Here is a 15,409-nt window from a genome sequence, read left to right as displayed (position 1 = left end):
GAAGTATGTGTTGCATAATTTCCTTTGTAATTATTCCTAGGTGTTCTTCCTGGACCATTATTTAAATCTAAATTTTTGAATTGAGATTGTAATTCGTCAATGTAAGATTCAGTATCATTATTTTTTGTTTCTTTATGTGAATTTTTTATAGTTAAAATTTCTGCAAAGATAAGAATATGTGTACCTGTAGAAAAGAAATAAATACTTTAACAAGAGAAGAAAAGAATAATATTAGAACTAATAGATCAAATTGAAGATCCAGAAACAAAAATAAAATATTCATCACAAATTAGTCAAAAGGAAAAAATTATTACTAATGGCATAAATTATAATTTTACTGATGTTTCTAATAGATTTAAAAAAGAAAAACGTCCTATTACTATACAAGATTTACAATCAGAAATAAGTAACATAAAACAAGAAATAAAAGAATTAAAATTTAATTTTAATATTTCTAATGAACAATTAGTACAAGAAATTATAACACTAAAATCAGAAACACAACAAACAAGTAAAATCTTGAAGAATGATAGTGAAATTAAACCTGAAGAAATAATATTGCAGAATGATAGTGAAATTAAAATGGAAGAAATTCAAAGTGATAATAAAGCTAATTCTGATAATAATAATTTATTCATTAATCTTATAGATAAAATAATCTTTCAAAAATGGTATGTTAAAATAACATTAATAATTAATGCTGAATTTCTTCAAATTACAACTGTAGCTTTGATAGATTCAGGTGCAGATATGAATTATATCCAAGAAGGAATTATACCCACAAAATATTATGAAAAGACAACTGAAAAATTGCATCAGGCTAGTGGAGCAAGATTAAATATAGAGCATAAAATATCTAATGCTCATGTTTGTAATAATGGAATATGTTTTAAGACTACATTTATTTTAGTAAAAAATATTAACTATAAGATAATATTAGGAACTCTATTTTTAGCATTACTTGACCCTTTTATAAAAACAGAAGAATGAATTAGCACTGGAATTATGGAAAGAAAATTTTATTCAAATTTATTCTATCTCCTATAGCTAAAGATATTAACATGTTAAAAAATATTTCCATATTCCAAGAAATTAATATTATTTCCAAACAAATAGAAGATGTAGAAAATCATGAATCAAATTATTCTAATTCTATTCCTTTTACCAATTTCTCTTCAAATGATGATCATGAATCAAATTATTTTAATTCTATTCCTTTTACCAGTTTCTCTTCAAATGATGTTTTAATCTTCTCAAAATATATTCGAATAATAGCTTCATTTATTGGAATAAAGGTATTCTGCAAATTTTTAGAAAGTCTGAATTTTATAACTAACACTTTCAATGACAAGTATTTAACCTTGCAGATTTATAAGTTCTTTGTATCAGGAATAATGACATATAGAAGAATTCAAAATCCTAAGCACTTTACTTCAGCGGAGAAAAGAAAGGCTAAGGTGAATGAGAATGAAGAATTTCCAGCGGAAATTCAACAGAAAATTCCTAAACGGATTGAGTTTCTTAATCCGGATAATTCTAATAGTATCATCCTGGAAGAAGTTCTTCAAACTTCTGCCAAATTTTTAGGGGGTAATTCCAATTACCCTTTTCATACTCAGATACTATTGGATAATCTAACTCGAGATTTCATTAAAAAATACAGAAATTTTCATATAAAATCCATGAAAGCCCTCGAGTATCATTTAATCTGCAATGAGATTTTGTTACAATCCATTGCTTCTCATAATAATCATCCAGCGACAAAGATTATTAATCGGGCCAGATCTCTCACTGAGATCTACCAGATCCAAAGAATTAGTCTTAAGGAAATGGGAAAAGCTGTCAAAAGATTCTTGACCTTCTTGGGAAGATCCAAAATCTTATTTTTCATAATCCTTTATACACTGAACATTTTGATAAATGGATTCAGAGGACGATGCTATTTGTCAATAGAGAAGATATAGAATATTCAAAGCATGATATAGAATATTCAAAGCATCATTCATCTCCTTCTCCTTTTAATATATTTCCCCCTAAATCTTATTTCTTCCTTCATTTCAATATTTCTTGGATCATGTCTTGGAATTATAATTTCTTTTCCCCAGAAGCAAATGTGTATACTCCCCAGTATTCTTATGATAGTATTATTACAAAAGTCACCAAATTATGTACAAATAAGTTTTTAGCCCCGAATCAGTTTCTTTTAAAGAAAAGTATTAATCAAGCAAAAATAGCTTCATCCAGTTCCAAGCAAGAACTCAGAAAGCATTTGTTGGAAAAACTATCACAATTATCAGATGATGAAAAAGAAGATGAATCAGTGCTACAAGGGTATTCTCGGGATCCTTACCCAGATCTAGAATGATGATAAAAAGAATAATGAAGAATCACTGATCTTTGAAAGTAGACATGCCAGAAGACTTTATGATTATATGAAGATGCATTATGATAGACTTAATAATGACACAAGACTTTTGAAGAAGCGCATTATGACATGAAGACTTCGTGAAGATGCATTATGACAAATGACAGATGATGACAAGAAAGCATTTATGAAGATATAAAGACTTTATGAATTATCAGCTACTCGCCGACGCAAAAGACAAAATAGAATTATTGCTGCATTCGCCGACGCAAAAGACAAAATAGAATTATTACTACTCAGAAGACTGAAGAATTATTGCTGCTTTTACTGTTCAGAAATCATGACCGAATATTGAATTATTGCTACCTTTACTGTTCAAACGAATATGCGGAATATTTACTACTGTTTATATTTGTAGTTTTCCTTTTCTTTTAGCCTATAAAAGGCATGTAAGTTATGTTAGAAGGTAAAAGCCATTTAAGAGGAAACTTGTAAGCCATCTTGAGTGCCTATCTCGCCTATCAGCCTTTCTATCTTTTCTATCCTTTGTATCCAGTACTATTTCCCTTTCCCTTTCCTTGTATCTTGAATCTTGTATCCTTCAAGCCTCTGCATCAAGGCTTTGTATCTATTTCAACTTTGAATCAATACATCCAAGTAAGAATTTTTATTACATCGTCTTTCTCTTAACTTAATGATTCTCCTTTGTATTATGTTTTTGAATTATTTTAAATCATTACTTTAAATTATCTTTCATTACTTTCTTCATTTTCTTTCTCTATCTTTCATAATACTTCTTTATCTTCATTATTATACTGTACTGCATCATTACTATCACCTGGTCAGTTTATGGTATCAATCTAAAATAAGAGAAGAATTGTTGATAGCCACAGTAACAATCAAAGAATTCCCTTCATGTCGAGAAGAAAGTTGGCATAGGAAGTCACTATTACTGGTGTTTTTATTACTTGCTCCATAAATAAAAAGATACGGTCTAAAAAAATAAAGGATAATGCTATTTAATAGGTTATTATATAATTAATAAAAAAGTGAAATGATATAATATGAAAACTTTTAAACTAATAATAACTTGTAAAAATAAGGCTCATTGTTTTGGATCCGGCTTTCATGCGGTAAAAAAAAACTACCGGACATCTGCTGTAAAAAAAAGTAACGGTCTCGATTCATTTGAACATATTTTTACTCACACGACGTCGTGGAAAAGCGTTCGATGAAAAACACCTTAACGCCGTTTCAAATGGAAGGAAAAAAACACATTCACAATTTCTCCCTCTTGATTTGCTCCATCATGCCCACCTTTATCACCTTCACTTTCGATCTCCACCACCTTCATCGCCACGGCCCACACCACGCTCTTCCCGGTCTGCAAGTTCCTAGCGTAGTACACTTCGCAAAAATACTGTGACCCAGAAGCCGACAACTTTCAATGCATGTCTAAGCGTCAAGGTAGCTCTTTTAGTTATCCTTTAAAACTCACAAAAAGTAGAAACAGACAATCGTGGTTGGCTCTCAGGCCTATGCTCCCAAACCAAGTCTGAATGAATTTGCTCTCAATTTTTTTTACTCCACTCTCTCAATCCCTCAAAAACAACAACCTCATCTCTCTCTGCTGACTGGCCTCAAAGCGCTCCCAAACCAAGACTTTATGTTGGTCTACGATCCCACTTGTCTCCATAGAGATCCAAGAGATAGGAGTTGACCATGACCTGTCCAAGCCAAGCAAGATTCAAATCCAACCTGTCCCATTTCTTGAACCAGACCCTAAACCCAGTTCGCGAAATTAAAAGGCAAGCCCTGCTGCCACTACATCTTTTACCCGGATTGACAAGGGACGTGAAGCAGGAAGCTCCAGCTTCATGGGGTGACCTCTGTTTAGATTGTGAAGAAAAGGGGAGAACAAAGCGAAGGTTGTGGAAGGAGGCAACGTGGATGTGTTTTTTTAACTTCCTTTGAAATAGTGTTAAGGTGTTTTTCATCAAAACGTTTTTCCATGACGTCGTTTGAGTTAAAATATATTAAGATGAATCTGGACCGTTACTTTTTTCTGTTGCAGATGTCCGGTAATTTTCTTTACCGCATGGAAGCCGGATCCGATTTTTTTTAACTTTCAGAACCTTTAGAGAGTTTTGAATTTGCAATTTTAATCATTCGGCCATTAAAACAAGCACACAACCCAATGATTTAACAATCGGTAACAAAAGTAAACCAAAATATTACAACCTTAAACCTTCAACAAAACCAAAAAAATCAAACACAAGAATCACATAAAACTCAAAACACATTATCATAAGGAAAAAAAAAATGTAAAATTAGTCATGGTGGTTGATCTGATTTATAAATCACTTTGTGGTATATAAATTAGCTAAGAGATCCTTATAGTAGGTGAAATTGACAAATTACTTCCTGAATTCAATTTTCGTCCACTAATTTGACAGAAATCGTTAGATTGTTACACCATGTCCAAATAAAAACGAGACATGTATCAATCTTAATAAAAAAATTTATATATTAAAAATTAAAACTTAAAACTTAAAATATTATTAATATTTTTTTTAAAAAAAAAATACAAAAGAACAAGAAAAACAAAGGAAGTTTGAGAGTGGCTGCCACAATTTGGGGAGTGGGTGGCCTGTGAGCCATCCCAGAGTTAGGGGTGAGCTTTAAGCCACCTTAGCCTATGGGGTTGCCTCGCGGCCATCTCCATGGGTTGGGGGTGGCTTGTGCGCCACCCTAAGCCCTATATGTCATCTATAGTGTTTTGTGCGCCATCTTAGAGCGAGGTGGTGGCTCGCAGGCCACCCCCTTTCCCGGTGGCAACCACCCTGAAAGCTTCATTTTTTTTTTATTTTTTTCCTTCTCTTTTTTTATTTTTTTTAACAGAATAATAATAATATTTTTAATTTTTAATTTTTTTTTATTAAGAGTGAAATATGTCACGTTTTTATTGGGCATGACGTAGCAACTTAACGGTTTTTGTCAAATAGTAGATAAAAATTGACTTCAGGGATTAATTTGTCAATTTCGCTTGTCACATGTATTTCTCAGTTAATTTTTATACTACATGACTAATTTGTAAATTAGACCAACCACAAAAACTAATTTTGCTTTTTTTTCCTTAGATGATGAAACACCATCCGGCCAATCTAAGAGACACCCAATTTGGTCAGGGCTCAACAACCAGAAGAAAATCGAAATCAAGCCCCCTCATCACCTGTTCAACGTTTTCCAACAGAAAACAAGAGACACTAAAAAATTTCTTCTCCATTCATCCACTCAGTTCCAGCTTAAAATTAACCAAACCAAAAAACAACATCTCCAACCCCCTGCCCATTCGGTCATTCTTTGTACAGAAACCACACAAAATCCACAATAAACCCAAGAAAACATGATGAAAGCAAGAAAGGAAATCATCTACCCAAACTGAATTTCTCCTTGATTGGATACCGAGAAAATCATAAGGGCCCAAATCGAGTGGCTCTAAGCTCACCGGCATTAGGCCCGTGGCCCATTAGCCTAGGTGTTGCTTCACTGCCCTAAACAGTGGCTAGCTCGTGCCTCAACCTTGTCTCCTACTCTCTCTCGCTCTCTAGTAGGGGTGGGATCGGGACGAATTTTCAAAATTTTTGTCCCTGCCTCGCATCCTTATGGGTTGAGAATTTCTCACCCACAGTCCGCATAAAAAAAGTGGAATCCTTTGCGGAGCGGGGGCTACGGGTTCAATAGGGTAGGGCGGGGAGTGAAGAAGATGAAGATCTATTGCTGCTTTCCACTAAGGTTTCGCAACTTGATAACCAAAAACACACTCAAAGTCAAAATCAACCACAAAAACCTAGTAAAACTGAAACAATTCAAAAGTTCTGTTTTGCCGCTAAGAATGGCGAAGAAAATTGATAATAACGTATATCCCCTCAAACTATCCCATCAAACTACTACCTTATTGTCAATGTCTTCCCTTAAAAAAAATCACCAATTGTGTCAATGTCTTTCATAAAATACTAAAAATTGTTAATATCACCCAAAAAGACAAAAAGACCCCTTATAAAATTATAAAAAAAAAAAAAAATTAAAATTGGGTTTTCAATATATATATATATATATATATATATATATATATATATTTTTTTTTTTAAATACTAGATTTTTATAACTTTCAAAGTTTGATGTTGCAATTTTGCCTGAAGCTTAGATTCTCAGGCAAGATTATAACGACAATGACGGTAGTTTTTTTTAAAGTACAACAGAGTCATAATACCAAAAAATAAAAATAAAAATCAAGGAAGCCGAAAAAGGGAAAGAAGAATCCATTTTTAAAACAGGGAGGAATGGTTGAAGAACTAAAAGAAAAAGAAGAGGTGAAAATGCAGCTAGAGTTGAATTTAGTCGCAGTCCAATTTGCCACATTGTGAGCACATAAGTTTATACTTTGGTTAATATTATTAGCTGAACAACTAGCGGTGGAAGGGATGGTAGCTGAAAAATCCAAGATAATTGACGAGATACGCCGATCCTATGTGATCGTCGGATTATTGATTACAAGGTTGACTGTGAGAAAGTCACCTTCAAAAGTGACTTGAGACAGCCGCAATGACAAACAGTGTTGAGCAGCTAGTAGAGCTGTTGTTGCTTCTCCATATAATGGGGTGCAAGGTGGACTAATCCTTGAAAAAGATTGAATAATAGCTCCAGTAGAATCCCGAAGAATAGCTACTTGCGCTGAAAAATTGCTTCTGATTGCTGTATCATAATTGATCTTAAAATAATGAGATTCCAATTTTTTCCAAACCTGCCGAACAGAAGCAGTTTTGTTTGTCCAAGTTGAAAAGTGGATTCGAGATGTATGATTAACGGCCGCAGATATAGATAAAGCATTAGGAATCCAACCATCATGATGAGCTTTGTTGCGAGAGCACCATATGTGATAGATTATCCACGGGGGCTCCACATGTCTTGGAATGTTTTAAATGAAGAATTGCAACAACAATAACTTGGCCCAAAAATGACAAAATTTGGAAGAAAAAAACCAAAACAAAGCTTATTATGACCGACAGAAATACCAAAAACCAAGTAATGTATATACAAACATATAGTTCCAATGACCGACAGAAATCCTGGTCCACCTGGACAGACTAATCCCAAACTGGACCAGATCATAGGTACGTACGTGTTGCATATTTTTAAATGCCATTTTTTTTTACATACACATAAGAGGAGAAGAGGATTCGAACTAGTGACTTCCGCTTAATAAGGCGTGGTTCCCAACCAATTGAACTATCTCTTGAAGACTTTAAATGCCATTATTAAATTAGAGTTTTATCCCATTTAATAATATTACTTTACGGTAAAATGTAAAAAAACCCCACTAAACTAACCGTTGATTTTAAAATAGTCCATTGAGTTTTTAAGTGCGGTAAAGTGATTTATCAAACAACTAAAGTCTGCAAAAAAGCCACTTTTTTTTCGATAATACATTTATTCTCTTAAAAACTAAAATACGAAATTAATAAAAAAAATTATTTTTTAGGCAAAAAAAAAAAAAAAAAAAAAAACCTAGAGGATAAAATAAAAACAAAAAAAAAAAAAGAAAAAAGAAAAAAGAAAAAAGGAAAAAAAAAAAATACCAAATTAGTTCCTCGGATTTACAATTAACTCTTTGTGATATCAAAATGAACTCAAAGGTCTATGTGGTATGCCAAAAATATAATTCATTCCCTCTAGTCAAATTCTGTTAAAACATTTGACATATTTCATTAGCATGCCACATCAGCACCAATAAAATGATTACACGTGTCACGCCCAACCGGCAGCCACCCCTTTCCTCCTTTTCTAATTTTTTTTTAATTAAAAAATTTTAAATTTTTTGTTGATTGTGTAGCCTACTAAAGAAACCTTCTACTCATCTGTGTCTCCCGCAGCCAAATTTCTCATGAACAGACTTAATAACATGTGAACAAAAGGATTTTGAAGAACTGAAAACAAGCGAGGGTCATCTTTCATCTTCAGAACCAGTTTACAAGGAGGAAGGCATTTAATACATAGCCTTCTGGGTGGGTGGATTGGAGGGTAAGGAAAAGGAAATATGGTAAAGAAAAGAAACACGCTATGCATCATAGTTGCAGAGGTTCTCAAATCCCATGTATTCGTGCTGTTGAATCTTCATAATCATGTTTGATATGCCAACCCCACCTAACAAACAGAAAAATCTTTTGAGAAGTCCAGTTCACATATTTTGAAGTTTATTGGAGAAGCGTAATTCAAAAATAAAGTTTATGGACCAAGTAAAAGGGAACAATGATGCTCACCAAGTGAAATTGCACTAATAAATATAGTGAAGGCAAGAATAAAGATGATTAGAGATGCTCTTCCACATAAAATGATCAACTTTCTCACAATATGCTGCCCTACTAAGGCTGCAATAGTAGCCACGACAATGAAGTAGAGAGCTGCCACAAAAGTTGCAAATGATCAAGAATCAGAAATTTAGACGAATCAAAGTCCCTTTGCCTTGTGAAGATGTTAGTTGATCAAAAGAATGAGAAAGCACAACTAAAGAGAATTAAGTGGGTGTTGTGTGGTACTGAATTACCATAAGGGACAGGAAAACGTTTCAGAAGGTAGTATTCCACAACGGACATAGATGAAGAGAAGGTCATTCCAAAGGTGGCACTGGCACTTGAGACCTGCACAGAAGAAATCAAGAAGTTATAGATGATATAATTGTAAACAACGAGATTCTTGTTCATCTTTATTTTCTATTATTTGCCCAAGTAGATATGCATGCATCTTAGAATAATAGCAATTCTACATCTATATACGTTTTCAGTTTTGAGGTTCCTTGAGACCCCAATTATCCAAAAAGCTTTAACTTTCTAAGTTTGTCCAGCATACTCAACCTTCCCCCCCTCCCCCCCCCCCCCAAACGACCTGCTTAGGCTTTTTCTTTTTTCTTTTTCCTAAGTAAGAAGGCGATGAGTAAATTTCTATTTGCTTAGCTATTAGTTTGCAAAATAATCACAACTTCCGGATAATTCCTAAAACAACCTGTACATGAATGATTTTGTGTATTTCAATGAAAACCACAAACTCACCTGAGGGGGAACTCCCAGCTCCAAAAATAGTGGACCCATAATAAAGCCTCCACCTAGTCCAAGCAGCCCACCAACTACCCCTGCCATTACACCCAAGATGCAATAGATAACCAGCTGATGGACTCGAAAATTTGTCCCTTCATCTCCCGCCGATGCAATTACTTTGTGTCCCTTGTAAAGACCAACTGCCTCATACAAAGATACCCCACAAGAAACAGGGATCTGTAGATGGTGTGAGGTACATGTGCTCAACAAGTAACACGGCCAAAAAAAAAAAAAAAAATACTTATATATATACAGAGAGGAAAAGAACATAGGCTGCCTGAGATTCTTATTGGAGGTGAGGATTTGGCTGTTTGGCACTCTCCCAATGGTGCTTATTCTTGTGCAGCTACTTGGGATCAATTGCGAGTAAAACTCCCGGTTGTTGCGTGGTGGAAATTGGTTTGGCACCCTCTAGCCATCCCTCGGCATTCTTTCTTTCTATGGTTGGTATTTAGAGAGGCTATATTGACTAAATACCGGATGAGTAGTTGGGGGTATACTGGCAATGTGCTTTGCTTGTTTTGTGTCATGAAAGTCAGGAGCATCTGTTTTTTTAGTGCGGATTTAGTTTGAGGATATGGAGGACTTTGATGCCTGCGTGCCTCTTTACTGACATTCCGTCTGAATGGGAAAAGGTTATGACCTGGAGCATTGCTACACTCCAGGGGAAAGGTTTACAAGCTAGTCTTGGTAAACTTTGTTTAGGTGCATGCATTTATCATCTTTGGCAACAAAGAAATGCTTTGGTGCACAATAGCAATTTGAGAACTGAGGAAGCTATGGTTAAACAGATTACATGGGAAGTTCGTACTCGAATCCTTGGTAAGGGATTTTTTAAGAATCTAGATAAATGTATAGAGCTTGTAATTAGTTGGAATTTACAAAAGTTGTTGATATAGGTTTGTTGCTTTCCTGTAGTAATGACTGTATAGGTCGTTCTGGATAGTGTCCTCTACTTGAGGTTTTTAGGCTAGTGTTTACTAGCGTGTATAGTTGGTTGAGCTTTATAAAATTTTTTGATTCATCCAAAAAAAAAAAAAAAAAACATAAGAGACCTTTAGTGTCAATAGAAATACCTGCAACAAGTTCCATACCCAGTATGCTGTTGAACAAGTAGTTGTATGACTCTGTTGTCAATGGGAGTTGATTATTTAACAACGAGCCATTGATGGTTCATAATCAAGGAAAGATTGAATGATATAAATTTTTTGGCAGGATAGAACAATAGAATAGATAACCTTGGCGATCTGAATGGCAAGGAATGCGACCCAAACAAAAACGAGAAGTCCAAGTTCCTTCCAATAAACATTCTCCAGAATAGTAACCTGCAATGTTTATATTGATTTAGCTTCTAGAATTCTGTGGTACTGATAACTGATTACCAAGGTATTCTTACCTCTAGTCCTTTGGTGTCCTTTTGAATGCCATTGCTTGGGCCACTAGGAAGAGGCTTGTATTCCACTTCTGCACCACCAGAACCTGATAGACACACAAAACTAAAAGCTGATTTCACAAATCAACTCCAAGCAATGCTAACACAATGATTTTTTTTTTAATATATATATATATATATATATATATATATATATATATATTTTATAATAATTAGAGGAATAGTGGATCAACTCACCATTTGACTCCAGTCGCTTAGCAGCCTCCTAAAATTTGAAAAATCGATTCAATGGTAAGCCATTAATTTTAGTACTAATAACAGAAAAACAAAGAGGGCATTTTAACCAAATGTGAAAATGAATGGCTTCCTCATGGTTTTTCAGCACACCATGAGGCTATGAAGGCACAATTCCACTTATAACGTAATTTTTAAGAATTTAAAGTTATCATTAAATATAATATTCTAGAGAAGACACATTCCAACATTTGTTAATGTTTTTTAGAGGGTTATTTTTGTTTTTTGTTTGAAAGAGTGTTCTCATATGAATAAAGGTGAAAGTAGTTTTTAATTATTTTGTGAGTGTTTTGTGTTTATGGTTGTTTGTTAATGTTTTTGTTTTGGAAAGAGAAACAAAAAGGAGAAAGAAAGAGTGTGATCAAACAAAGCTTAGAGCTTTGTTGCAATCCTTAAATTATCTTAAACATGGAACAAAATTTATGAGGAAGGGGAATCTATCAAGGCTTTTGGCTCGCAATAAAGCTAGGGTCCTGATTGAGCAACTAGTAGTCCTATCTATCAACCTCTCCATCCTTTCCCTATGGTCAAGCTCTTTCACTCCTTAGCACAAGCGCTAAGCGATAATAATACCTTGAAATAAAGTCTCACCCATAGACTTAGAGTGCTTGAAGCAATCAACACTATCAGATTTTGCTTTCATCGGATATAACCAAGTATTTCTTTCATGTATCTCTGTGTAAGAACTTTATGCAATTACCTTTTTCATAATGGTTTCCTTTTTCCATGTTTCAACACCCTTAAAGAATGCCTTTGTTGATGTGCCTGCAAGCCGCTAGAATCAATCAGGGTATTGTCAGAGTAAAATGCCTAGCAAGGGAAACTATAGCTCAACTAATCAATACCTATAAAGAACTCACGACAACACAACCAAAAAAAAAAAAAGAAAAAAAAAATACCTATAAAGAGAATGATAAGCAAAACTGTGACCATCCAATCAGCAAATAAAACATTGAAAGACACTCCTATGCTAATGCCCAGCATGAGCATTGGCTGGATGAGCAGTACCAAATTGTAGTCAATGATGGGCATATCAAGTGTAGGATGCCTTAGCTTAAGGTTGTAGTAAACAGTTGAGACTGCTGCACCCATGATCATACCTGACACAAACAGATGGAATTCATGACTTTGTCAATTACACTATAGTTTAATGTCATAGTGGATTCCTTCAGTGGTTCAATTTAGTTTGTGAAGGCATTTTACAAGGAAGCAACCATGCGAACAGCTAAATAATGCCTTCCACACTCAAAAGTCAGCTAACTCCAAAATTCAAAACTCAAATTAACTAAAAATGCCATGACAAATTTAAGGTTTCAAGATGGTGAGTAACCAGTTTCTATCTCTGGTCAGTAGTCTTTTCCTTTTGAAAAGCCAAAAAGTAACTGTAGAAAAATTCTGTATCTCCGGACAAACTGACCTTATAATCATTCTAAAGAATGCAACATGTTCCCTTTTACTTTCTTTTCATATTTTTTTTTTAATAAATTATGGTTCCTCTCTTCTACCATTCTCTATCTTAGGATTCAATAAGATGAGGTATTTTTAATCTGCACCGGCTTCGAACAGATTTAAGAATATGGATTTTTGAGAAAAAGAGTACTACAAAATAAACCTTCTCTTACATTTTGACATAGCTGTTGCCGACTTTGGATCAAACCCAATAATTAGGTTAAGCATAGGAACAAAAATGCCACCACCACCAACGCCACCAACACTCCCAAATGCTGCTCCACAGAATCCAATTATAGTACCCACCACAATTTGCCACCCAAATTTCATCTCCTGTTGAGCAAAATTCACAGTGACTCATGTTTAAACTACCCCATGTCATTTTAAGACAACTCATTTATATCATAAGATTCATTACACATACTATTCCTAACACCAAAGTATTCTTAAGTTCACAACACATAATCCAAAATGTGTAGTACTTACCCACATGCACACCCACTACCCACCTAAAACAAATAATTAAAAAGGCATGATCATACTGTTAAAGACAATCTTGGCTTTCTTTTTCTTCTTCATACAGATTAAGTAAACATGTGAATATATTGGAGAATCAAAAAGTAATAAAATATTAATTGAAAAAAGGCTTATTTTGAGGCAAGTAGAAAAAGTAAAAATTGGAAAATTACCGGCCAAACGTGTTGATAACCTGACTGGTCGGGTTGCCATAAGAAATTTACGGCTCTGAGAAGGTAATTAGTGGATTCAGTTGCATTGAATGTTGAAGCTCCTAGTCTCAGATCCCTTTCCGCCGAAACAAACACCAAAGCCACGAGAAAATTCAACAACACCATCCACACCGATCTCAAACCCCACCACCATTTCGCTGCAAACTCAGTCATCCGATTCTGATTCTACCACCTTTTATACACACATGCACACACAAACACACACTCTCTGTGTTTGAATCTTACAAGTTAAGAATCTTAATCTCCACCAACCTGAGAAAATCGCTTTCTATACAAAAACATAATCACAACCACAGGGCTAAAACCTTCAAAGTCAAATTCTGGTCAGCACCCAAGTGCAGTTAGGCTTCGTTTGGTTGCCCAGACAAGAAGCCGGAGATTTTGAATGTTTTTTTTTTGATTGAGATCCCTGGGACTGTGACTGAGAAAAGCCGTGTGGATACCGCAAAACAGCCAACAAGCAAGAGAGGCAGAGAGGCGCAAAAGGCGTGCTATAAAGGAAACTAAAAAATGTGCGAGAACGATCCTGCTATTGACCATTAAGGCCAAGAAATAATACATGTCTCTCTCGTTGTTAACGAAACATGTATTACGAGTTACACGACACGTTATAAATGCAGTTGTTGGGATACAATTTATTGAAGAGAGGATAGAGAAGTCAATTTCGAGTTTGAACCGGTTCTTTATAAAATAAGGATAAAATTGTTTAAAAAATATGAAATGACACTTTTACCCTTTTTTTTTTACGAGAACCAAGTGGTTTATTTTTTATTTTTTTCCTAGTCAATTCATAAACTATAAAGAGAATAACAAAAAATATTCCAAGCTGTCACTAGATTTTTAACTGGTTTGGTACTTGGATCAACTATTGATCTCAAATGTTCACCAAACTTGGCCTTTCGAACCACTTAAAAAGATAAAGCTCTCTCATTCAATGCAATGTAACGTTAGTCAAAGCAATTACATAACTTTTTTTTTTCTTCATTAGTATAACATTTTAGTAATATTGTTGAGCTTGTGTGGCCCTCAAATGGGTCTTGCTAGTTGGTTTAAAATTTGCATAGGGATTCTAATCTTGAATATCAGCTATTGCAGATAGAGAAATGATATTTTTACACTTTTTATATATTTTTTTGTATATCTTATTTTTAAATTTATATTTGAATTTATGAGACCCACATTAAACTTCACAAATTCAATAGTAGATTTAAAATTTGGTTGAATGTAGATGTACAAAAGATGTATAGAAGATATAAGTGTATCTGTTGGGGATAAAATTAACCCCGAGGACACGTGGATCCTAATCTTGAATCATCTCGGTGTTACATCTCGGACATTTGTTACGACCCAACAGAGGAAGATCGTCTAGGTATAATGACGTCTCGGTCTTATCAAATTCGGTAACGGTATGAAATATCCCGAGATCTCCTAGTTTGATCGGAGCGAACATATCTCGGATATTTATGCCTCGGAGATTTGATAGAAGCTACGAGACCATTCGGGAAGTTGAATCACAACCCGGTATACAAAGATTGCCTCGGTATGATAACACCTTGAATAAGATGGCCTCGGTATAATAACACCTCGGATCTTTCACAACCTTGTTACGGTGTGGCAATATTCCGAGATCTCCTAATCCTTTCGGAGCGAACATGTCTCAGATATTATCACCTTGGGGGTTGGTCCATGTGTGTTACAATTGTCTTAGAGTGAGATAAGGTCAGTATCCCGGAAGATCAGGGATAAGCCTTTACCCCATTATTAACGGGATAAGATGGCTAGTAACGTAGAAATTAAGATTAAAGAGGTACGAATGCAATTCAATTTGGACTCTGTAGCCTTATTCAAATTCCCTGAAGATAAGGTTAAGGTTCAACCAGACTAGGACTCAAACTCCTAGTTCAACTGGGCTTTAAGAATTCCAGTAGGACTGCAACTACCAGCCTATAAATGAGACCATCACACTAGGTACTAGATAGATTCTCTCTGAGCTTTTGAGATTACAGAT

At 34.6% G+C, this 15,409-nt stretch overlaps 1 protein-coding gene across 3 annotated transcripts; it reads right to left on the bottom strand.

Annotated features, from left to right (window-relative positions):
- Positions 1-8,328: 8,328 nt before the first annotated feature.
- Positions 8,329-13,984, bottom strand: LOC133871954 (sulfite exporter TauE/SafE family protein 3-like). 3 transcript variants are annotated; one of them, XM_062309432.1, is made up of 12 exons: positions 13,342-13,984; positions 12,826-12,985; positions 12,103-12,303; positions 11,904-11,968; positions 11,147-11,174; positions 10,913-10,995; positions 10,755-10,841; positions 10,593-10,643; positions 9,472-9,693; positions 8,970-9,063; positions 8,686-8,826; positions 8,329-8,569 (listed from the first exon to the last, which is right to left on the bottom strand). In XM_062309432.1, the coding sequence occupies exons 1-12, from the start codon at positions 13,552-13,554 to the stop codon at positions 8,484-8,486; spliced, it is 1,431 nt and encodes a 476-aa protein (XP_062165416.1). In that variant the 5' UTR covers positions 13,555-13,984; the 3' UTR covers positions 8,329-8,483. The 3 variants fall into 3 exon arrangements, with proteins under 3 accessions (XP_062165416.1, XP_062165417.1, XP_062165418.1); XM_062309433.1 differs by lacking the exon at positions 12,103-12,303; XM_062309434.1 differs by lacking the exon at positions 12,826-12,985 and having other exon boundaries at positions 13,342-13,519.
- Positions 13,985-15,409: the final 1,425 nt, after the last annotated feature.

The sequence above is a fragment of the Alnus glutinosa genome, chromosome 6 (assembly GCF_958979055.1).
Source record: "Alnus glutinosa chromosome 6, dhAlnGlut1.1, whole genome shotgun sequence".
In the NCBI taxonomy this organism is placed as follows: domain Eukaryota; kingdom Viridiplantae; phylum Streptophyta; class Magnoliopsida; order Fagales; family Betulaceae; genus Alnus; species Alnus glutinosa.
The sequence above is the reverse complement of the archived record's forward strand: the minus strand, read 5'-3'. Positions and strand labels throughout refer to the sequence as shown.